This window comes from Mustela lutreola, chromosome 7 (genome assembly GCF_030435805.1).
Source record: "Mustela lutreola isolate mMusLut2 chromosome 7, mMusLut2.pri, whole genome shotgun sequence".
Taxonomy (NCBI): domain Eukaryota; kingdom Metazoa; phylum Chordata; class Mammalia; order Carnivora; family Mustelidae; genus Mustela; species Mustela lutreola.
The window spans coordinates 122299209-122324062 of NC_081296.1; the positions used below are offsets into that span (position 1 = coordinate 122299209).

General features: G+C 48.7%; 1 protein-coding gene across 2 annotated transcripts in view; it reads right to left on the bottom strand.

Moving 5' to 3' along the window:
• Positions 1-606: 606 nt before the first annotated feature.
• The window catches only part of SLC8A3 (solute carrier family 8 member A3), a 139578-nt gene continuing 115330 nt past the window's right edge, over positions 607-24854 (bottom strand). Inside the window, exons 3-8 of one of the 2 annotated variants that reach the window (XM_059182454.1) lie at positions 18170-18273; positions 13355-13372; positions 9250-9374; positions 8607-8706; positions 6648-6923; positions 607-4282 (exon numbers count right to left, since the gene is read on the bottom strand). In XM_059182454.1, the coding sequence (XP_059038437.1) occupies positions 3906-4282; positions 6648-6923; positions 8607-8706; positions 9250-9374; positions 13355-13372; positions 18170-18273 (1000 nt within the window). In that variant the 3' untranslated portion in view covers positions 607-3905. The remainder of the gene's footprint in view (positions 4283-6647; positions 6924-8606; positions 8707-9249; positions 9375-13354; positions 13373-18169; positions 18274-24854) is intronic. The other variant, XM_059182455.1, reaches the window with a different exon arrangement.

A 24854-nucleotide genomic window follows, 5' to 3' on the forward strand; every position in this document is an offset into this window, starting at 1 on the left:
CCTCCTAAAAGAATACAAGCAAAAGTAACGCATGTCGTTTCAGAGCCAAGGGAGTCCGACGAGTGTGTGCCTTCTCGAATTTTCTACCTGCTACCTGGGCACATCCTCGTCGGATTATCGCAAGAGTGAGGAGCAAACTTTCACCCTGCTACGCCTCTGTGATCCTGGGGTTTACTTATTATAGCAGCGATATCAGCCTGGTAACAAATAAATCTGGGAGCGGGAACGTGTGGTTCCAGTAAAATGTGCTGAAAATGAACATGTGTGCAAAGGCTGGAAATGTCTTTTTTCACTCTAATACACAGACCACAGGGCCAGGGAATTCCAAAAGGACTTCTGCAACGCTCTGTCAGGTAAGTTGTTGTTATACATACACACACATGGACACGTGCAGGCCTATAAACACACAGGTGCACACATCACTTTTGTGTATGTTTTCCAGAAGACCAGAGTGAAAGGTAGAAGTAATAGCCTCTGAGGCCATTGAAGAGCTTATCTGTAGTTCAGGAAACTAGTCCAGAGCAGAGATGGAGCTGTGTAGGTTCACAGAACCAAGGAATGGCAGCCTCCAGGCCAGCACCTGGGGCTTCGGGTTCCCAGGCTCTTCTTCTCAACCCTCTTTCCCATTCCCTCTGGTTTATCCCAGCCTCTCCCTTGATAAAAGCCTGAAATCTAGATAACCCAGGAATGCCTCAAAAAGGGGGAATGGTAGGTGCAAATGGATCTCATGACTTAGCATCTACCATGTAATCAGCTAAAGGACATTTTTCATTTGCATCTTAGCGGCTGGCAAAGAACTGAATGAGCCTGTTAGCCAACCCTTCCTCCTTGCCTACTTCTCTGGGTTGTTTCGCGTCCCTTGAACCCTACAGTTTAGCCAAGCCTGCCAGCGTTATCCCTAGATGACACTATAACCTGTTTACCCCTCGTACCAAGCCCCCTCACCAAAAGATTCTTCCTTCAAGATCTACTTAAATGTTACGTGCTCTGTTTTGCCCGATGCTTCCAGGCTGAGTTAGTGTTGCTGGTGGTACCTATTATGGCATTCTTAGAGCACTCATGACAGAACTGGAATTTTTATTTGTACCTTGGTGGTTCATATGCTTCATAGGCCCCTTCCCAACACTTGGCTTTTTGGAAAGGGCAATAGTACCTGTGATGTCACCCCTCTCCTTTCCTGAGCTGTTTAGACTGGGAGTTCAGATCAAACTCCCAATCCACAGGCACCACACCCCCAGCCTCCACAGAGGGTTCTGCCTTTCAGGGATAGCCCTTTGGGGATAGGAGATTGGTCTCATTCTCTCCATTAAGAATTCATTCTCAAGAGAAAAGGGATGTCCCCGTAAATTGTGGGAATGGAGCTATACAGTTATGCCATAGTGTTGGTGGGGGGTGGCCACGCTCGGCCATGGCGAGCAGAGCACCTTGAGAGGGAGAGGAAGGGGCCAGATCTGAAGGGGAGACAGGAGCAAGGACTGGGGGGACGGGAAGAGCAGACTTGGTTCCCGAGGGCTTTCAGCCTCCTGTTGCCAGCTGTGCCTTCTGTCTTGGGTTCCATGAGAGCAGCCCCTTCACCAGGCCTTTGCAGCATTGGAAGAGGTTAATGGGTTTCTGTTTCTTGGAACCAAAAGAGCCCTGGTTAAGGGCACATTACCTGTGTCTCTGGACCGTGAGTTGCTTGAAGTCTTCCGTCTATCACCAGAATGTAGCTCAAGGCTGCAACGGTGTTCAAAATCCACTTGTTGCACAGATGATGAGTCAACGAATGAACGAATGTGCCTACTGATAATAAACACAGGGCCCCGTTTGCCTGGCTGAACTGCTGCCCCGCAGTGCCTTTCGGATACAAAAGCCTCCTTCCCTTAATCACCACAGCTCTGCTGCTTCTGTCCCCCAGCATCCCATCGTCCAGCTTTTGACAGGTGGCATTTCCCTGACGTATTTTTTTGCTTTAAAAACACTGGTCTGGAACACTGGCCTCTGAGGGGACGCAGAGGCAGACAGGAGATACAAATAGGAGATGGCACTTTCACCTCAACCACATCTGCTCCAGAAGAAAAACCCCAGCTGGCCCCCTGGACCTCTTCCTGAAGAAACATGGAAGGAGCAAGCTGTATTTAGAGAGATATAAGTATAGCTTTTATTTTTTTTTTTTAAACCAACCCAACATTTCCACTGGCAACTGTCAACATAGCTTATGACATGAGCACTGTTTCTTTTTTAGTTATTTTTTTCTTAAAAAAATGTGTTTAAAATTAAACAGGTGTTTTTTTAATTTCTCTTTTTTTCCCTTAAAAAAATGTATTTATGTCAATGCAGAAAGCCTAAAGATCTGTGGGCAGTTTTGTGATGAGTTCCTATGTGTGTCCGTGTGTGTGTGTGTGTGTGTGTGTGTGTGTGTGTGTGCACGCGCGCGCACACACAAGCATATGGGTTTTAAAGCCAGGTCCTTTTCAAATTTGTTGGGAAAAGGTCTGTAGGCCACGGCAATCTCTTTTTCTATAAACCCAAGCTCCGTGGGATGATAGCAACTAAAGTTCCTCTTAGTGGGGCAAGAAATAGCCCACAGGCTGGAAAAAGAGCTTCGTGAGGTTTAAAAACAAGCAGGAATGTGGGAGTGATGAGAAATTGCAGTTCCTCTCTTGTGAAAATGCTTTCAAACGTGACTTGAGGGTCCAGGAGAGGTGGAAGGAGCCCCTGGTTTTCTTATCAACCTCTCAGTTAATTAAAAAAAAAAAAAATCTCAAAAAGTACAGTCAGACCTCTCAGTGTGGCACATTAGAAAGTGAGGGGCTGGTGAGGCTGACATCTGTCTGACGCAATGACGCTTTAAAACACAATCTTTCCCCTTAAAGATCTCACGAGGTGGACAGCTCTTCTGCTCGGCCTCAGATCCGAAGCCAAAGATGACTCAAGAAGCCATCTATGCCTTTTGCCTCCCCAGCCGTCCTCTGTCATCGGATCCTGTTCCTATTCCTGTCCCCCATCTCGCAAGTGGTGGCTCTTCCCTCACAAGGATGAACACATAGACGCGGCCCCAGGGAGATGGGCAGAGTAAACTGGAAAGGGGAGGGAAGGAACCATGACTTTTTGCTTTAAACTGGATTTTGACAGAAGCACATAAAGGTCTTCCTGCCCCTGCCACAGCCCTGATTCTTCAGCCCGCCGCATGGGTGTGCAAACACGCTACCACCCAAACGCCAGCCCTCTCCCACTGAGAAAGAAAGCAGATGTGGGGTCTAGGGCGGTGCAAAACGCCGCTGGAGCCAAAAGACAGCTGTTACCGGAGGAGAGGGGGAGAGGGTGCCACTGAACATCCTGCCTCTGCCTGTCCCTCCCCAGGAGTTCTTCCACAGCACCGATGTTAACCAACTTCAGAAAGAAAAGACAAACGAGCAAACAATGAGCGACACCTGATGGCAAAGTGAGCACAGTAATGGCTACGATGAAGAGAGAACCGGAAAGTGGCCTGGGGTGGGGTGGGGGTGCTGGGCGCTAGGACTCCCTTCCACCCCCACCAGCTGAGGGACAGTGTGGGGATGCGACCAACAGGACAGAGTGGAAGCCCTGCCCCAGGGAAGGAGAAGCAGCAAAGGATGATGGGAGGGCGGTGGAAGCTTTGACCTCTGCTGTGGTCAGGACACGGGTGGGAAGATGGGGAGGAGGTGGATTTGTTGCTGTTGTTGGTTTGTATTGAATTAAATACTTTGTAAAGAGGGTGTTTCCTCCACTCGGTTTGACTGGTTAAGACTCTGCCCTTTCAGTCCCACTGCCGGGGGAGCCTAGGTCGGGTGAGGTTCCTGGGGCCTCTGTGGGCTGCTCCCCCCGGGCGAGGTCACGGTGGCCAAGTGCCCTTCTCTCAGGAGAAGTCCGAGGCGTGTGCAGCGGAGGCCCCGCACCCAGGCTCAGAAGCCCTTGATATAGCAGTAGGCCTCCAGCGTGGCAAACAGTATGTACAGGAGCCACAGGCCCACGAAGAGCCACGTCGTGGCCAGCTTGCAGCCGCGTGGGCCCCCCAGCTCCCCGCCCAGGTGGGGCCGCCGGCGGTACAGGAGCACGCTGATGCACACGAACGCGAAGATGGTGAAGAGGGTGACCGAGAAGGCCAGCGTGCCGGCCGACACGTAGAACTCCTGTCCCTGCAGGGCCCAGTAGATGGCGGCCACGGACCAGGCCAGGCCGATGCCCAGGAAGACGTTGATGGCGTTGCTGCCTGTGACATTGCCGATGGAGGCGTCAGAGTACAGATCCTGGATGGCCGCGGCTTTGCTGGCAAACATGTCTGGAAGAGGGAGAAAGGACGGGAGCTGGAGGGAGCCTGAGACGCGAGGGGCCCCCCACTCCCACCCCGGCCCCACCGTATGTCCAGAAGGCAGCTGGGGCCCCAGACCAAGCTCAGGAAGGGGGAGGCAGGCTGTGTGGCCTTGGACATGAACAGGCTGTGTGGCCTTGGACAGGTCACCTCACTTCTCTGGGCTTCAGGTTCCTCATCCGCTGGGGTCTGAAAGATCCTTAAGGGCCTAGGTCCTGATATTTACTGAGTGGGTTTGCTGTTCCCTTTGGATTCCCCCCCCCACCCCACCCCCCACCCCCCAGTAAGGGGAGCTTGTTATTTCTCCACCTGCCCAGGGAACCTTGGCCGCCTGGGAAGCTGCTGAGGGTAGATGCTGATTGTAACCATCGTGCACAATATCAGCTCACATAACCGAGTCATGGCCCCTGGCCCTGGCATTGCGTTAGGGGCTTTATTTATGCAGACAGAGACATGCCAGGGAACCATGAGGTACGGGCTCAAGGAAGACAGGACTCTGTCTCTGTAGTTAGTATATGGGGCACGGGGCCCTGCGAGCTGCTTGACTTCAGATGTTGGCCCGGACTGTAGGCGTTGGGAGGGCTGTCAGGGACCTCTAGCCACCCTTTGATTTCACAGGTAAGGATAATAAGGATCAAGCAATCTACCAAGGTTACATGGGCAGTTAACAAGACATTTGGTCCTAAAACTCTCATGGGTGGGCCCTTTGCATATGATCATCCCAAAGAATTTCGTGCAAAGCCATGAAATCAGCTGAGTACACCACTGTGTAACCTTTCTCAAGCCCCTGATGCTGCCAGCTACTCCCTGACCAAGTGCAAGGACTTGGAAGTGTCCCAAGCCTGTCCTGGCTTGCCTCCTTCTTGTCAATTTTCTCGGCTCTCCAAGAGAAAATCTCTTGCCTTTTCTTACCTATGACCTTGCTTCCCCCCCTCTGATCTTCTGCAATTTCTTTCCACGTGTGTCCCTTTTCCCACTGTGATAGTTCTGCTCCTTTCCCTCTGCTACTTCCATCCCTTGAGGCCTGGAGAACAGAGATCACAGGGCATCTCCTCCAAAAAGCCTTCCATGCACCATCCGTCTAATTTCCTACCACCTGACGCATTTCCAGGAGAGCCAAGGCTCTTGCATCACTAATGTGCAAATCATCCCACTGCTCTGTGCTGGGGTTTGGGGACGAGGTTTCCCTGGAGTGTCATGTTAATTCAGTTACCCTCCAGGGGGATTTATTCTCTTAGTCTAGGAAGGGTTTCCCTGGGTCCAGCCAGCAGAGTCCCGTCTGATGGGATTCTATATAACCCTCTTGGCACTTGACACTGTCTCTTCCTTGCTGTGGCAGCAGGGACGCTCCCGGCAGGAGGTCAGGTTCAGACGTCCTGGACGCCCAGCTGAACGAAGTCAGGAGCCTGAGCTCCGTCTCGGTCCAGCCCAGCTTATATAAGCCTCTCTCGGAAGCTGTCCACGAACCAGCCCAGCCCCGTCCCTCCGTCTATGCTGACACAGCACCTCTACTCTCTTGTCATCTAACTTAAACAAAGATGATTTCAATAATGGGAGTTGAGTCGTTTCTGCCGCTCGCTGCTGAACTCCATGCAGAGCGGGGAGCGCGCCTGCCTACCTTCCACGACAGCCTAGCACGAGACTGCATCGGGCTCCGTGAATATTTGCCTAATGAATGAATAAATTCAGGCTCACTCTTGTTCATCTCTGGGTGTTTATGCGAAAAGAAAAGAGTATGTAATTCATCATATGAAAGGACACGAGCTCACTAAGCTTCCTCTCCTGTCCTGTTAGGGGACGATTTGTACTCCCAGGTGTCCTTCTAAGTGAGGGAGCCAAGAATTCTCGTGAAGGTTTCCAGGGTGACACCTTCCAGTGGGCTAATCTTTGGTCTCAGCAGCTGCCAGAGACACGTGGGAGGAAAACTGTATCTATAGTCTTTGAGTTGTGCTGTTTGTGGCCTTCATATCACGTGGAGGTTGAGAAAGTGGGCTGCTCACACGGGCAGCCGATTTAGCTCCGTGGGCCTCAGTTTCCTCATTTGTCACGTGGGGATAATCATGATCCCAATTATGTAGGGATCTGTTAAGCATTACAGAGAGAAACCGTGTCAACTGGGTGGCATACCCAGAGCCCGACACATCAAAAGGGTCCAAGGAGTATCTGCTCTCACTAGCACTGTTGTCAGGAATCCCTTTGACTTCTGCACACTGTCGGGGCAGAGGCTCTGTTAGCTCAGATCGGTGGTAGCAAGAAGGTCTTGAGGCAAAGTGGAGGGGGTCACTTGGACCCAGGAGTAACCTCTCTGCAAACCCAGGCCCCCCCTCACCCTTACCTGGCACAGACGTGCCAAATGCCACAAAGACAACAGCTGTGACTGAGTCCTTGAGGCCGATGGTGCAGCCGAAGTGGGAGGCGAGGTCCCCGATGACGGCCGTGAGCATGCCGATGATGAGAATGGACACGACGAAGCAGGCCCAGCCGTGACAGTACTCCGTGGGGGGCACGCAGGCAAACAGCACCTTCCAGAAGACGGTCAGAAAGTGCATGACGTAGTCAAAGCAGGACGGCAGCCTCTCCTCGCCGGACTCATCCTCATCCTCGTCTCCTGCTGCAGACAAGATAAAACAGGCCCCCGGGAAGGGCAGCGAGGTCAGGCCCCCGTTGAGGAAAACTCAGGCCAACCCAACATGGCAAGCATTATTAGCGGGCAAGACACTCCCGCTCTCCCCTGAGCCGCCGAAGGCGGGGGGTGGGGGGTGGGGGGGCAGGTTGCAGATGCCTGAAAACGCTGGAGAAAGGGGAGCCACGTGGGGGTGGCCCACTGGTCGAGGTGAGTGCAGGGCAGCAGGGAGGGTGGGAGGGAGAGGACAGGGGAACAGGGAGAGAAGGGAGGAGAGAGGCCAAAGGGTCGGCGTGGGGGGAGATCACAGGAGGGATACGGTGATGAGGCAGAGAGGAGAGTGGAGGAGGCTTCCTCGGTAGCCTGGGCCAGGAAAGCAAAATCAGCTGTGTGTCCGAGCGCCTCCCTAACTTTCCTGACCCGCCTGCTGCAGTAACCTCGTGGTTCCAGTTGCCATCCGTCCCCTGAGGCGCGGCTGTCATTCCAGATCAGGTGGGCATACCAGCGAACCAGCGCCATCCTCCTGATATCCCGTGGGACAGAGCAGGGCTGGGCCCCATTGTCCTCACCAGGAAACAGGGTCCACGTGGCCCGTTCAGCAGTCTGGGAGGAGAGGATGTGCTGAGGCCCGCTGGCCCCAGGTCCGGGGCAGCCTCGGTTAGGTTTAACACGATCGGAGGAAGCGAGGGTTTTAATAAGCAGGAGTTAGGACACGTGAGTTCCGGTTGCAGCTTTGCCAGGAAGAGGATCTGTAAGCTGGGAAAAATCACCTCTTATTTCTAACCCTCAGTTCCCCTGTTTGAGAAAGGAGGGGGTTCGATGATGTGGCCTATATTCTGTTTATTGTCCCCTTAGGGGCAAAGTAAGGTCATCAGAGGGTGTTCTGGGGAGATCTGAGGAGGGCCACGTGAGATGTGGGGGAGCAGCAGCTGAAGACACCCTCTCTTCCTGGCGGTCCTTCTGCTCTGGCTCCTGGGCCTCAGGGATGTGACCCTGTGGGTTGCTATGACAACGAAGCCTCGTGAAAGCAGACAAGGCCGGTGGAGCTGGGCAGAACAAGGAGGCTGCCGTGGTGCCAAGAGGCACTGTGGGTGGTGATGGAGACACCTTGTCAGGGGCCCTGGCTGTGCTCTGGGCCACCACTGAGGGAACCTGCCAGTGAATGGCCAAGGAGAGGTCTGGAATCATCCAGGGTGGAGGTTTGCCAGTGTCAATGCGGGGAATTTACAAACTCTGGACCACCCCACATCTCTAATCAGAGTAGTCCTCCAGTTAACAGAAAAGGAGGACCAAAATAATGAGAGGAAGGAATGACGGAAACCAGAATTTAATGAGTTCTGTTTGGCACCGGACTCTCTCATTCAGCTTTGCTGAGAAAGGTTGAAATGATTCCCTTTTTGAATGAGGAAATTGAGGTGGAGGGAAGGTAACTTGTCCCAGGTCACACAGCAGAGCCAGGATTTGAAACCAGCAGGTAGCCAGGCTCTCCAGCTACCCCATGATTCTTCTCCGAAGTGACCTGGTAAAACAGGCCAACAGCAAGGACTAGATCTGGGATGCAGAGGCCTTCCCAGAAATTGGTAGCTGTGGATGGGGCTGTGTTCGTTCGCCCACCTCTGGCGTGGCCTGCTTCTCTCAGCAAGGCTGGTGCCCATCTTGAGACCCTCTTACCTGCACTGACAGTGATGGCTTCCATGAACTGGTCCCTCCAGGAATGGGTCCCCACAACCATGGCCAGATTTGTCTTCTTGATCAGTTTGTCCACCGTATTCTGTCAGGGAGATAAAAACTCGGAATCATGAAGTTAGAACGCTCAGACCTGTGGAAGAGTCTGATGCTTCAAGGGGATGAAAGATGTCTTGCATTCTGGGCATATCCACATGGGTTCTGGGAGTAATGGCCTTGCATGATATCTTCTGGGTCAGTCTTTCTATTTCTCTTTTCTTTGGTTGTGATGGCAGATATTGGATACTTAGAACTATACAATAAATCATAATGGTATTGAAGCCAATAAATGTTGCCCCAAAATAGAAAGTTTTAGAATTTTTGCTTTTAAAATTCAGTTGAACAATAGAAATAATACATACAGGGGCTTTATAGCCCTTTTATTCCATTTGTTATGTTTCCTCCCAATATTCCTAGGATCCAAATGGCCAGGGCTACTCGTTCCAGGTTACACATGGGGACATTGACACTGGGCGAGTAAGTGATTTGTTCAGTTTCAACGTCATTATTGAGTGGTGAAATCGGAACAAAACTTCTACCTCCCACCACATTACTCTATTATTCAATTAGATCTCACTTATGGCCTGACCTTGAACTCAAAGGATTCTTCAATGATGACCTCTAGTTTGGGGTGTTCGCCCAGTACTGGTTTTCCCATTTCTGCTATCCTCTTGGCCTCCTCCTCCTCCACAGTCAGCTTTCTGTCTGTCACCTCTGCAACAAAACAAAATCGGACTAGCTTTAGCTCATTCTCTACTCCCTAGGGATCTATAGCTCAGAGCATCAGGCATGGGCAGTGGGCACAAAGCAAACTCTTCTCAAGAGTAGGGACTTCGGGTACTTTTTAGTGTCTCTTTCTATAACATGTTGAACACGTTATGACCATCAGACCATGAGAGGGTCCCCTGCAGGCCTGGGATAAGTATTCCTATTTCCATTTTATAACTGACTGTACAACCTGACCCAAAGACCTTCCACGAAATAGCACCTAGTGAAGTTCCCAAGTCATCTGGTGAGATATTGGAGAGTTGGGAACAAAAGCATTTACCAATTTTGAATTGTTGGGCCTGACTGTTCAACTACTTGATATAAAAGTTCTTGGAGGCCAGAACCACATGTCCACAAGGGTACCACATAATCCAAAGGGTATGTCTACTGGTTCCCATTAACATCTGTTTCCAACGACGTTGGGACTGTGCCCTCTGTAGAGGAGAAAGCAGGAATATCTATATTCCATACAAGTGAATGTTGTCCTCACAGTGAGAAACTTGGAAGAGTTCCTGAAAGATTTCCTGATTATCCAATGGAAGGTCCCCAGGATTTCTGTAGGAATCAGATGTATTTCTTCTGGAACAGAAATACTCGTTCAACCAAAACTGAAAGGAAGCTCTTCCTTTGCTATTTTTTGAGGCATTCCCTGTGTCCCCCAGCATCTTGACTCATTTACCAGAGGCCCCTTCTCATGTTGAATGGTGCGAAAAATGTTCCACTTCAGCTGGTGAGTCCATTTTAAGACCACTTCACCATGAAGACATGTTTTCTGGATTAGAGTGAAATAGAGATTGAATCTTTTTATTCCCCTTTGATTAGAAAATTGCTCTTGGCAGCCTGTTTCTTTCAGAGATCATTTAAACATCTTTCCTTCCAAGCCCACATTTTTATATGCAATTAATTCTTTTATTGAGTTCCTTAATTGCTTTAATTCCACACAGTGAGTCTCCTATGGGAATCCTTTAGTCCTTAGATAATCTCAAGGACAAAGTGGGTCAGAGGCCAAGGAGGTCTTCTTTTCTCTCTCACCTGGGGATTGGTGAAGCGTAGGGATGGGTGAGGCTCGAGCCCTTGAAGTTGCAAGGAAAGGAATTCACTGGAAAGACGATAAGCCAAGAGTGTAAGTTACCAGAGAGGCTGCTTTATAGGAGAATTTTCTTAGTTGTCCTGAATGACGATGGGAAGACAGTATGCACTGGGTTCCTGAGCTGGCTGCTCCACTGAGTGGTTCTGGCCCCAAACACAGAAGGCAATCCCAAAATGTTTGGGAGCTGTCCGTGGTGCTGTCCTCCTGTAGCGTTGGTGACGACTTTCAGAAGGAATTACTTCTTAAGGATCAATGTCCTGTCTAAGTAAGCAGACACCCTCTAGCAGTCTAACTTTATTCAATCCATTGATTTGGAGTCTTTTATTAGTTAATTATGAAGGTAAATCTGGGTATACCTAGGGTTCTGGCTATGAAGTCAGTGATCCTAGAAGCCAGGTTGCATGCTACTGTGAGAAAAAGCCTTTAGAGACTTATAGATTCCTTAAAAGCAAGGGTACTTTTTCCCTCTACTTATAGGTTTTGGCACCATATCACAAAGGCTATCCTACCAGTGACAGTATTATTCTACTTCATTCTACTCCTCCCTCCCCGATGCCCCCATGTCATACTTTACATGTGCTTCAAGAACTCTATACCAATATAATGAGCTCTCCAGTGACATATAAATGTACCTGTCTAACCCCTTGTCTAGCTATCAATCTGGCACTATATCCATCTGGCAGGATATTGATCTACCTACTGACCTGTCCACCCCTGTGGTGACATTCAGTTTTTCCATCTAGCTTTTTGCAAAAATCTCTCTGACAAATACCAATCCTCTATCTTTGGATCTCGCACAGCCCCACAGAGGAACTCCATATATATCAGTTAAGTGATTGATTCACATGCCTTTAAATCAACTCTGATTTAGTGCATTGGTTTGATAGTAATTCTATTTCTGTAATGATCATTCCTTTACATTCAAACTACTTTCTTGAGAGAGTGACAAGTCTTCCATCTAAAAGACCATAATGACTGTGATAGCTTGTTTATGTAACTCCTCAGAATCTCAAGTGAATATGGGTGGGTAGGATAGGTGATTTTGATATTTGGACTGACTGAATAAACTCTCAGATCGCAGGAAAGGGGGAGGGGAGGGAGAGAGAGAGAGAGAGAGAGAGAGAGAGAATATGAATAGGATGAAAGATTGAGCAAATATTGGAAGAACAAAGAGCTTGCCAGGCCAGACAAGAATAGATTGCTCTCAATGCTCTACAGGTATCCTCAGAAAGAAATGGGGCAATGCAGCCAGTGTGCTCATTCCGAGGTCCCTGAGCTTGGTGGTGTAGCTCAGAATGAATGTATTAACTCTGTCTTTCACCACCAGACATTGTTAATCATGTTTGCCTATCCACCCAGGAAAATTAAGACAAGAACCTGAGATTTCCAGTGAATTTTAAGTCTAACCATGGGCTCCTAGATTAAAAGTTTACAGACTGAAAGATCTAGAAAGTGATACCTGCTTTTCTTATTTTAGCTTCTATTGGTATTTTTGCAAATATGTTCAAAGAACAAGAAAGCCTAAATTAAATCACCAGTCTTTGTTGTGTGTCTATGTGTGTGGGAGGTGGTGGGGTTGGGTGGAAGCAAGAGTTGGAACAAAGAAGCCCAAATATCTTCTCAGGCAAGAAGGTTACTGGAGAAGGAACTCCCAATGCTATGGCATTAATTCCTTGAGGGAATAGTGGAATATATGGGGTCAGAGGTGGTTCTTACCCTGTTGGTATAAAGAGGAAGCAAATGGCCAAGGAAGCAGGAGTCCCTTTTTTTTTTTTTACAGAAAAAAAAAAAAAGATTGCCTATGTTTATTGTTGTTATTGTTTAAAGCCTCCAAGGAGGTCAATGTTCTTTATATATTATCCTTCTCAATACCCGGTGAAGCCTATGCGTAATTTTGAATACAAGTGAATTCTGTAAGATGTTTTGCCTCTCAATTGCTCTTAGATTTTTTTTTATATCTTCAAAGAACTGATGAATTTAAGGTGTTATTTTAACTTATATTGAGACATCTTGCATAGCTCACTCTGCCTGCACTGAGAGTTACAGAATTGCAGATATGCTGGAAATGCTTTCCTATCTGCTCACGAAGTTGGATGTCATTTATGATTTCATTACACCAATGCAAGCATACTCTCAAAGAAGGTATTCATTCTACAACAGAACCTAGATTCTGCATGAGAATGTGTCCAAAATAAATTCCCCCAAATTTCTATTTCCAGCCAAATAATTGTCCCCACCACCTATAATATCCTAATTCTTCTTCATGTTCATGGCACACGTGACTTCAAGGGTCAATGACAAGTGAACCAAAGTTCTAGCAATTTAGGTCTCAGCTGTAATGAGATGGAAGATCTCCAGGATCAGTAAAATTCCAGATTCTTTAAAAATTGCTTTTTACCTTCTCACAGCAGCTCCTGATTATTTTCCCCTGGTTCCCTCAAGATCAAAGTATTTGTTTTCAAATCCCATCACGATCCCATTAGGAGCTTCAGCCCTGACTCTCACCCTCTCTTGCCCCACAACATAAGATGACAGATGAACTAAGACTCTGGAGAAGTCTATGACCCCACTGTCTGTAAGTTTCAACTCTCTTCCTGGTCCCAGAGAGGACCGGTTCTGCCTTTACCCACATCTGCTGACAGAAGTGATGCTCAAAGAATTGTCTACTTCCTCACAATTTACTTCAAGTGGGGAAATAAAGCTCTCAGTCCTTAGGAGAACTTGTCAGGTTACCTGGAGCACGCAGTTCCTATTAAATAAATCAAAGGACACGGGTCTTAAACTAAATAATGGAACTGGCGAGAAGCAAGAAAGAGGGGGGCAAGACACCTCTTACCTGGAGACAACAGGAGCGCTGTTCGCAAATGGATACCAGACAAGGGGAAGAAAGAAAAGGAAAGAGCATTAAGGTCCCATCTTCAAAGTATCCCCCGGCTTTGTGGTTGCAGCAGGGTAAGGAAGGCAGTGAGCTTAGTGGGTGAGAGCCTTGCAGCCACATGCAAAGGGCAGCATTTGGAGCATGTGCAGCCACAGCAGCAGCAAGAGGTGTAAGCCACTGGAGGGACTGCTGAGCGCCAGAGCCCTGCCTTTCCCCCACATATTTCCTACAGCTCTGGGCACAAGGGAAAAAGGAATGAGGATGGGGAATCCAGGTGAGTGGAGCAGAGACAGAGTTGGTCATTCGTGATGTTCTAAGAAATCAGGTTATCATATCCATACTGTAAAAAAAAAAAAAAATGAGGATCTAATTACCATGAAAAGTGTATAGTGTAGCTGGCTTATCAGTGGGGCATATGGCCCTAGGGTTGCAGGGTCCTGAACAGTGGCCTACAAGAGTGGAACAGTGCTCAGTCCTGTGTCTTCTAGTTCTAACTTTATAACCAGGTCGAACTTAGCTTCGCAGTGCCCATACCACTCCCATGGCCAGAAATAGCTTCCTAGCTACCACACTTAGAGTTAGAACTTAGAGAACTTAGAGTTCCCCTCCTTTGAGGGGTAATTTCTGCAAAATGTCTTCTTTGAATGGTTTATCTTTTTAGAGATACAGCCTGGAGATTAGGGTAATACCATTTGATATTACCTGTGCCAGGCAAAGTCACGGCAACTAGTAGGTGTTTGGTAGAGATATCTTTTCTTACCACCTAGTTTGGCAATTGTATTTTCTATAGATTCTGTGGTGCTGCATCTGGCAGGGTGGTGTCTTTATTCCAGAAAGGACAGGCTAAATAGGGCCCAGGTATCCTGGACGAGAGAAACTGTTATACAGAAAGCTGTTTATAGATGGGACTGGAAAGCTGAGTTAGATGTACCTAACACAGGGCATCCCTAGCTCCAAAATTTGTACTTATGCTAAAAAATTCTTGTGACATACCACATTCCCCTCTCAATGGTGTCTCAGTACAGCCCCACACTCCCTGGCTCTTGTCATATAGGAGTCTGGGAACATCCCACTACATACTCGTGGTATGGCTGGTGACTGATGGTGCTGGGGAAGGAGCGGGGGTGGTGTCTGTGAATTGTTTCTTCTAAAAATCTCTAGGAATGCAGCTCGGGCCAACGATCCATCATTTCAGTCACAACCACTGAAGACACTTGTGGATTGAGAATTTTTATGTATATGAGCAGAGCAAACAGCAGTTGACTTTTTCTGGTTCCTCCCATATGGAATTCCAAGGGGGTAATTGAGTGACTCTCTTTGCTACACTGAAATGGATAGATAGACAGATAGCAAGAGAGCTTGTTCATTCTGCCCCTTTTATGGAGCTGCATGGAAGCAGAGCCCTTCCTAGCCCCCAGGCTCCAGGGAAAACCAGAAACCCAAATACATCAGTGAACCCAGGTAGGCCAGACAAAAGGAAGCTCTTCCAGAAAGGTCCCTCCTGGCCTGGTTTTCACTCAGAAGTCCCTCCCAACCCCAGGATCATCTCTATCACAAGCAGAGGGCTTGCAGTCAGCCGGAATGGTACTATTCTCTGGTTATTGTCTACATGAATTTGAGACTTTCCACTTAGCGGTTACAGATGGGTCAGCGAGACCCAGATAGGCCAATTCTGAGTGACATAACACCTCCAGGGTGTTTTTCCTGCTGCTGTTGATGAGAGAATCTGCAGCTGAACTTTCCCCTGTATTGATCCCCAGGGTCAGGTGAGCATCATTTATCCCTGCTCAGACACCCCAGGGACATACAGGAAATAGCATAGCTCTGTGAGTAATTGGAAGCATCTGGGCAGCTTGTGAGGGGGAGCCCACTGATGTGGTAAGAGGGGGCACAGACAGGCCCCATGACTAGGGGAGAATGATTTCCTTTCCACATGAGGCTCCCAGCGTCCAGGCCCAACAGCCTTGACCATGCTGCTTCACGTTGCCCTCCGATGTCTACTTCTAGATTCCGGCACTTACTCTAAGCCACGGCAACCATGTTTCCTATTCATCCTCCCTTTTCCCTCCTCTAGCTTATCCGGAGCATTTAATCTCACCTCTAAAGTCTGTTTTGTCTGCCAAGAATAGAATCTGCTATTTCAAATGTAGTGCTTTTTTTATTCCTTTGGTAATGCAATTGTCATTTTGACCATGCAAAGTCTATGCTGTTCTGAATGCCTAAGACTCCCCCATGCAGCAGTGGTCATGAAAAGCTTTCTACAGTACAGTTTCTCACTCTGAGAACAGTGGGGAATTCTGAAAACGTTTTCATGTGATTCCAAGTCTAGACAATCCAGTTGTATGACCTTTCACCTAACGGTCTAATGCCAAAATATGGGAAGATGTGAAGACACTGAAAATAGACAATAGACCAGGAGGTCGGGAAATGCACATATTTCCTATTGGCACCTTCGATCTTGGCATCTTGGTCACTGGGAAGACCTGGAGGGTCCTTGCCTTCTCACCTACTCACTCCCTGGGACTAGGCTCCACTAGGACTCTGCTGACATCTCCTTGGGCAAAGAGTACAGGGCAAAAAAAGAGGGGTGTCCTCAAATGGGGAGTAGCCAAAGGCATTTGCATTTGGCCAAGTCTCTTGAAGAGTGCAAGGTGTATCTTGGGTCCCTCCCTGTCCTGCTGTTGATCAGGGTTTATTGGGGAGGCAGAAAAGAAGAGGGAGGTCTCTTTACTGGTGGAATAAAATCACGGATAGACTTTCAACCCATTCGTTGTGTCTGGAGCCACTGCCTGCTTTCCAGATACCCTGAATGATCTCTTGTGCTGCTTTCATTTGCACCTACGTAACAGACTATGGAAATTGATGTCTGCTGCATCCAACCAATCATGAGGCGGTGGAGTAGATGCACAGGGGAAGTCGGAATGAGATAGGGCAGGTGTTGAGACAACTTCTGAGAATGTTCTCAGTGGTAGCAACTGGCGGACTGGCAATCTAAACAATGGAACTAGAGATTTTCTCCCCTCGCTCGCACTCTGGCAGTCAGAATTATGGCGACATCCTATCAGGTGGCAAGGAGAGGATGAGTAATGGAAGATGGAGAGGGCTTTTTCCCCTAGGACACTAGGCATGCCCAAACCTAGGTAGACACAGAACTGGTCAGATCTGCAGAAGAGTCCCCAGAAGACAGTGAGAACTGATCAATCCTGTCGATAAGGCTTTAGGAGTATAGTTGCTGAATCCCTTAGATCTGTCCTTTAAGGAAAGGCTTTATGCTGCTCTTTGTCATTTGAATATGGAGTTGCTGCAGAATAATCTCCCTTTTTTGACAAACAAGTGGGTCTCACTGTTCCATCCTCCATGAGGCTCCCAGAAGCATCTCTTTCCTGAAAGGGAGTATGAATGTCCTTCTCTTGGTACCTCCCAAGAGCACCCTTCTCCAATCCCACATATGCTCCTCCAGCACTTTCGAAGTAGTGGTTTCCAATAATTTTTCTTCAAGGGAAGAAATCTTTCCTTATATCTTCCTTGGCTGCAACATAATCAGTCCCTTAGGAATGGAACCCTAGCAGGTATTCCAAGATGCATGTCTTGAGGAAGGGAGGAGATGAGGCCATTCCTCTGGTGGGAGATGAGGGTTATCTTGGGATCTGGGTGATAAGCCTATTTGCAGATGCCAAGCCAAGGAAGGCTTCAGTGAACTGTGTTATTTCTCAGGGATCAAAACCCACTACACCATTTAGAGGCCCTTCTCCTATTGGAAAACCCGTAAGTCAATACTCTGGGCCCACCCAGTGTTAGTCCTTTTCCAGGGCCCTCTGGCTGGGGAGATTCCCATACCTGGAGTTATTGCCCTCTTTTTGCAGACTCCCAATTTTCTGCTTTAGGGATTGCATGGTCTTAAAGCAGCCTGAATAAAGGTAGAATGAGATGGGCTGGATGTCAAGGGGGAGGGAGAATAGTTCAGGACTCCAGATCATCTGACTACTTCCGAAGCCAGCTCTGTCTCAGAGAGGTCTCAGGAGCTATGGCCTCTGACACCTGGCACACCTCTTCATACCATGGTCTCCCCAGCTGTGAAATAGTCAGATAAGACACTTACCTCCATGAAGGGCAGAGGGGCCTATGAACCACTCTGCAAGGGAATAACCACGCACTCAAGGAAGGTTGGGGAATGCAGCAGGAAACTGTCAAAGCATCGTTGCAACACGGGCCCCAGCCCCCATCCCAGACTCTTCCCCCATTCAGTCCAGGCTCAAGGGTGAAGGGTAGGAGGACAGGAAGGCAGGAAAGGGCACAGACATGCATGGCAGCACATTCCTTTCTTTTTCTTCTCCTCCCCACCCACCAAGGAGTTTCCACAGTTTCAGCTTCCATGGGTGTGTGGGGGCTGTGGGGGAGAGTGCCGGGGACAGTGGTGATCAGATCACTGGAGCACGGGGCGGGAGGAGGTAACTCGGTAGGGTAATGAGAAGTTGAGGCTGCAGCGCTGTCCAGAAGGTGGGAAAGGAGGACTGGGGAATCAGCTAAGGCTAAGAAGGCAGAGATGACACCGAAACAGGGTGAGAGCGAGAATACAGGAGGGAAAAGAATAAAAAAGTCCGTTGGTCAAAAAGAGGAAAAAGGAAAAGGGAAGAAAATGGTGAGGGGTGGGAGCAGGGAGGAAAAAAACCAGAGTTGCTTTTTGTGGCTGTTGCTTTTCAGTTTCATTTTTTTTCCTTTCTTTTTGTTTTTTTGTTTTATTTTGTTTTGTTTTGTTTTGAAAGAATCTCACACCTGATATTCCACGTTCCATCCATTTCGGTTCACCAAGGACAATGAAGAAATTCTCTTGCCTTTCGTATTCCTCCTCATCTACTATTTTAACCCTTATGGTTTTCCTGTAGGGACAACAAGAGAGAGAGGGTGTCGACTGGGTCGGTAGATTGGTTGGTCATTTGGAGCACAGCCTTTAAAATCATTCCCCATCACTCCTGGCACATGCAGCCCAGTCCCGCCGTGGCGGCATCCGGTAGGACTACGGTGGATTGTATTTTTCTCATATAAAAAAACAGTCTCAGCTTTTCTTGTCTCCTTGGTCGTAGTTTGCTTATGGGTGTGAAGGAAAGGGAGCCGGGAGGCAAGGAAAAGTGGGCAAAGGAAGGGTTCCAGGAGGACAGGAGGGAAAGGGGAAGGGCAAGGGGGGTGCTGGTGGGGGGGGAGTCAGTTTAGATCCTGCTGATGGTTAGTAAGAAGTCAGCGGGGCAGCACATTCCACGGGGTGTCACATGGTAACTGGCATTTCCTCGGGAAGCAGGTAGACTACTGACCCATTGGGAACAATCCAGGGCCCTTCACCAACAGGAAATATACCAATAGTACCAAGCCAGGGGCTCGTTTTCCCTCCCTGTGTCTATACTCACGTCTTATGTGAGCCTCTTAAAGAAAACTTCAAAAGTATTTATGAGGGAGAGAAACAAAAGAGAGAGAGAGAGAGAGAGGAGAGAAAGAAGGCAGAATTCTAATATCTTTGTCATTCTTGATCTTAGGGCTCCAGTAGTGGGAACGAAAATGAGTATGTATTAACCATCATGTGATACAGGACTCCTTTAATATTTACCGCTGAAGCACTCCTAGGAAAATGTAAAGAAAATGATATGTCATCAAATTCTAAATCACCTCTGTACTTCTATCGCCAAGGCTGGTTTCCTTAAATGCTGATTATCTGAGGCCTGGGGAAAGTGGTGAAGGAGCTTTCCCCAGGCTCCAGATAATCATTTCTCGACATCTCAACAGAGCCTAGTGTCGTTTAGAAACAAATCACCAAGCGAAGCCAAGTTTCTTTGAAAATCGCTCCCCTCTGGAGACTCGCATGAGGCTGGCTCAGGCCAGCTGTCCTTGGAGAAGTTGCGCTCCCCATCTTGGTCCTTCCTGGAACCACAGTGGGGTTCGCACGTCCCAGTAGCGAGCCATGATTGTTATTTTCTGCTTGCTTTGTCTTTGGTCTGGGTCCCAAATGCTCTCTAAAGGGCAAAGAGGTACTAACAAACAATAACCTAAAATGTCTCGTCAGAGCCTCTGATGTTCCTCTTTCCTTCTGAAGACACGCTCCGCTTTGCTGTCTGTAAAATGGTAGACTGATCTGAGGGGGTTTGCTGGCCATAAGGTTTGCTGTACACTTGGATTTTGTGTGTGTGTTTCACAAGTACATTCTAGGTCACCCTTTTCGGTGCTATTTTTGGACACCTTTACATACCTTGCTCAGTAGACAAAAGACAAAGCTAAATGACTGATAAGAAGATTTTCTAGAAACTTCTCTCTAAGCCCTAGATATGGGAACCTGGGGCTACCTAGGATTTGTGAGCCTGGCAGCTTTTCCCTTGCAGGGACTCTGCTGTGGGTTAGGAGTGGGTGCTCTGGGACCAAGGGCCTTGCTGGAGGAATATGAACTGGAGGGAAGGAAAGTTGTCCCCAGATACTGGTGGCTCCCCTTGACCCAGATGGTCTGTCCAGAAGAGGATGTTCTGACTTGCCTGTGGGAAGTCTGGGGTGTGTGCGGTCATTTAAGTTGAAGGCAAAGGCTTCATCTACTCTGAGAAATACTGTGATCTTGTGGGAAAGCTTCCACTCAAGCCATAATCCCCAGCCCACCATTCTAAGTCTCTGCCACCACACCTAGATGTTCTCTGCAGCAAAAACAAGAGGCCAGCAGATAGGTCTGCAACCTTGACCTGAAACTAAAACCTGTACTTTCAGCTCAATCAAGGTCAGGAGGGAAACACACCTTGATAGCAGGAATATTCAGAAAAAATGGCTCCTAAGGCCTGCTTTGAGGAATGGGATGAACCATAAATAGAACCCAAATCCAAATACACTGATTGCCAATGTCTGCAGACTCTAAGCTTAGCCCTGAGAATAGCGGCCCATGGGAATCTGTGCTGAGCGCGGAGGCCAGTTTCCCAGCACTGCCCTCCCACCTGGCGCCAGGTTGTGTGGTCTTTCTCTTTCCCATATAGAAAGACATCCAGGAGAAGCAGAGAGCCCCGTATATGATACTCCGGGCTCTGGCTCTCTCTCTCTCTCTTTCCCCCACACTGTGTTTTTCCCATACCCATTTCTCCATCTCACAAAAATTACCGTTGACTCCTGAACATCCCTCTTACGGATCCCATGTGACAGGCTGACAGGTGTTAGGGCAGTGCTGGGATCAGAGAGAGGGAGAGGGGCAAAGAGAGGAAATGAGAGAACAAGAAAGAAAACAAGGGGACGTGGATTGAGAGGGGCAGAAGAAAGGGAGAACGGAAGACAGACAGCCTGGGGAAAGAAAGAACCAGAAGAGGAGAGGAGAGGAGAGAACGTTAATGTTAGTGTGGAGGACAGGGTACTACACCTTTCTGAAAACTCATATCCACCATGCGGGGGCCCATCATCTCAATGAAGTAATTCTTGTTTTTCTCATACGCCTCATCATCAATTACCTTGATGTGAATTGTTTTGCTGTGGATGGAAAAATAAGTATCATAAGCAGGGAGCAGATTGGGGTGGCAGCAAGCCAGCTGGGAGAAGGAACAGGAAGAGAAAGAAACAGTAAAAAGATCCAGAAAGGTCAAAGTTTGTCCCCACGGGGGCACCGAGGGGAGGGGCTGCCCCAGGCCCCCTTCCAGGCTCCCCGGGCTCCTCTTAGGCTTCGTGGGGCTTCGTGGCATGGTCAGACTCAAAGGCTGGAAAGTCAAAGGTTCTGGGTTCTAATCTTGGATACGCCACGTGACCTTGGACAAATAATGTAACTCATACAGAAACAGGTTAAATAATGCTTACACCGTCCCAGGGCAGTTGTGAGAGCAAGGAAATAATATAAGCATAATGGTCCCGTCATTTAGGTCCTCCGTGATGTTCGCTTCCTTATCTTTCTCGCTCTGGGGACAGGGAGAACTTTTTGACTTTTGAAATCAGCTGGTATTGGTCTGAAAGGCATATGTCATAGAAAGGACGCAGATGGGGGGCCTGTTGGCCTGTGGGAGTCTTGCCTGGACACAGAAGGACTTTTTCTTCCCTTTCTCTGTGGCAGGGACTACCATGGGGAAGCCAGGAGGGCCAGGCGGCTCAAGTCACACATCCTGGAACTCACAGAGGGCTTCAAAAGCTTGTAAGCTACCTCCGAATGAGGCCTGCAGCCTCAGTGGGGGCAAGAACTGGATTACATGAACTCTAGGGCGCTCTGAGCCCCAGTTACCTTACAAATCCTATAGTGACCTTGCGATTAGCACAATTATACTATTTTTACGTTAAAAGGTTCTAAACAGGGGCACCTGGGTGGCTCAGTGGGTTAAAGCCTCTGCCTTTAGCTCAGGTCATGATCCCAGGGTCCTGGGAGGAGCCCCACATCGGGCTCTCTGCTCTGCGGGGAGCCTGCTTCCCCCTCTCTCTCTGCCGCCTCTCTGCCTGCTTGTGATCTCTGTCTGTCAAATAAATTAAAAAAAAAAAATCTTTAAAAGGTGCTAAACAATGAAAAACATAAACCAATTTTTGTAGTCCTGATTTCCATTTTCCTTCCTTCCTTCCTTCCTTCCTATTACTAGGAGCTTTAAAAACAAGGATGGACCTGGGCGTCCCCCAACCTTTGCTTAATAATGGGGACATTCCAGCACCAGACTCCAGTTGAGGCCGGTCACAGAGGGTGTGGGACACTGCTGGAGGGGTGTGCCCAGAGCTGAGTCTCCCCTCAGCAGTGGGACGAAGGGACACATGCAGGAGCCCTGTCCAGCTGCCCATGGGGCGTGCACCCTTGCAGACTTGAGGGGGCCACAGGCCTACCCTTTGTGGACCCTTTGTTGAGGAGGCTGAGGTCTTCTGCACCTCCCTTAAAAAAAAATATATATATATATATATACACACACACACACACACATATACACACATACACACACACGTATATATGTTGTATATATATATACACACACACACATACATCAAGTAGGACTATCTTTACATTCTGACTTGGAACAACCTCTCTGCTCGCCCAAGTTTTCCCACGTCCCCGTCGAGCGTGTTGGATGGTTACAGAGCTTCCCTTGTCCACGCTGCTGACCCTAGAGAACCAATGTGGGCCTGTGGCTCCCGAGGTGAATGAAGAGTGGTTACTAACACACCCTAGCACCTGCCAGTCCGCGGCTTCAAAATCAGAGACGCCAAACTGTCCTCACTTGCCGCAGCCACGCTGTCGCAGCGAAAGCTGGCTCGCCAACACGGAAAGCGTGAGCGTTCAGCCTCTGACTTTCCTCCTTGAGAGCAGCGGCCCTGGTACTAGACACTGAGGACCTGGGGTCAGATCGGGCCTCCACTTCTCACTAGCTGGGTGACCCCGGGGCAACCAGCTAAAGCTCTTCAAATCTCATTTGTTATCTGAACACCTACTTCAGTGAGTTCTTAAATGAGATCATGCACGTGACGCACTTGGTGGGGACACATTCCCTCCCTCGTGAGCACTTAATAAATAACAACCATTATTACTAAGGGCAACAGGACCCTGATGTGGGGGGTTGAGAGTCGTATGGGAGGGACTCTTGCCATCTCCAGTCTTTAAGTCAGAAAATAAGGGGAGATCAGCAGATAGAACGGGTGGCTCAAGACGGGGTACAGGCCGGAAACGGAAGTCAGGTCAAGAAAGGACTGGATAGGGGCGCCTGGGAGGCTCAGTGGGTTAAAGCCTCTGCCTTCAGCTCAGGTCATGATCTCAGGGTCCTGGGATCGAGCCCTGCATCAAGCCCCTCATCTGCTTCCTCCTCTCTCTCTTTGCCTGCCTCTCTGCCTACTTGTGATCTCTGCCTGCCAAATGAATAAATAAAATCTTAGCCAAAAAAAAAAAGAAAAAAAAGAAAAAGAAAAGAAAGGACTGGATAGTGCAGGACGATCCATCCTAGATGGGTTAGCGGAGGGGCTGATAATGCTAAAGTGAGAGTACAGACAGCAACTCACACGATTTTTCAAAATCCGGCCTTGAGTCTCTGTCAGTGACAAGCTCTGGGCTGGACAGACCACGTCTGGGGACCGTCTGTGACTTGTGCTTGTGACTTTTAGCGAACAGATGAAGAGAATAAGAGATGCCATCAATAACTCAGTGGAAGACAGGGAAACGAGGCTAGACAGTAGTAGTGGCCCGAGGAACTGAGGTGGGCCTAGCAGACCCACTGGCTGGAGGAGTGCAGGAGATGGGGTATCTGACTCCCTCGCTGGGATCATTCATGGGGATGGCACTACCTCCATTTGGACCCTGCCTGGAGCTAGAGAAACCCTTTCTCTTCCAGCTCTTGAAAACCAAGTAAGTCCTCAATTCTGCTCAAGCCACAGATGAAGCCACAAGGACATTTAAATTAAGGGAGAGTCACCAGCCGGGTCTTGAGTTCTCTTTCCTAACTTGTTCTTCCTCATTTCAGTCAACAGCAACATGGTCTATCCAGACCTGGAAATCACTGCTGACTCTTTCCTTCTCCTCACTCTTTCCCCCAACCCCACCCCAACCCTAATGTAATTTGCTGCCACATTTCCCTCTGCTACTGAGACCCCAGTCAAGACACCCATTGCGTCTCCTTTGGACTTCGTAATAACTTTGTAAGCGATATTCCTGCCTTTGCCCCCTCCTTCAATTCCTTCCCCCATAATGACCCAGGGCTATTAAAAACACAATCCAAGTCCTATCCCACCACTATCATTGGAATAAATGCAGAGCCCTTACCATGGCCTCTAAGACCTTACACATCCCAGCTGCTGGTGACTTTGCTGACTCCATTCCCATTATTCTCCCCTCGCTCGGGAGTCCCACACACACTGGTCTTTCTTTCTATTCCTTAAATCAAGACCCTTTCCACTTGAGGCATCATCCTTGCTTGTTCACTGTGCCTGGGTCTGTGCTATCCTCATTCTTTGGGTCTCCGCATAAGCATCACCTCCTAGGAGAAGCCCTCCATGGGCACCTGACCTCCTTGTGTCTTTCTCCTGCTCACTATCTCTACCCTCCCCGCCACGGGTCACCTTCCTCTATGGTCCGTCTGCTCATTCCCTTCAGGGCACCAATCACAGCCTGAAGACAAATGGCTGGTTTATTAACTTTCTTGTTTCTAGTCTGTCTGTCCACATTGGGATGTAAGCACAGGGAAACTGCCTCACTTGCCGCCACGGTCCTAGTGGCCAGCGTGGAGAAGGACCTTGACCATGACTTGCTGAAGGACTGGAGGTGAATTTCTGACACGGCTGAGAACACACCTGCCTTTTTGCAGCAAAAACTCATTAGGAGCAGCAGTAAAACATTGCTTTGAAGGCTTTTCTGATATAATGCCCAAGGATTTCCATGGGCCGAAGAGACCAGAAGCCCAGTGTCATCCAACTCTACTGTCCTTGAGCCCACTCCACTCGTCTGTCTACAGGACCGCTCTCCAGCAACACCCTGGGACTGAATTCATGGGGCTTGGCTGGGAGCTTTGAACCA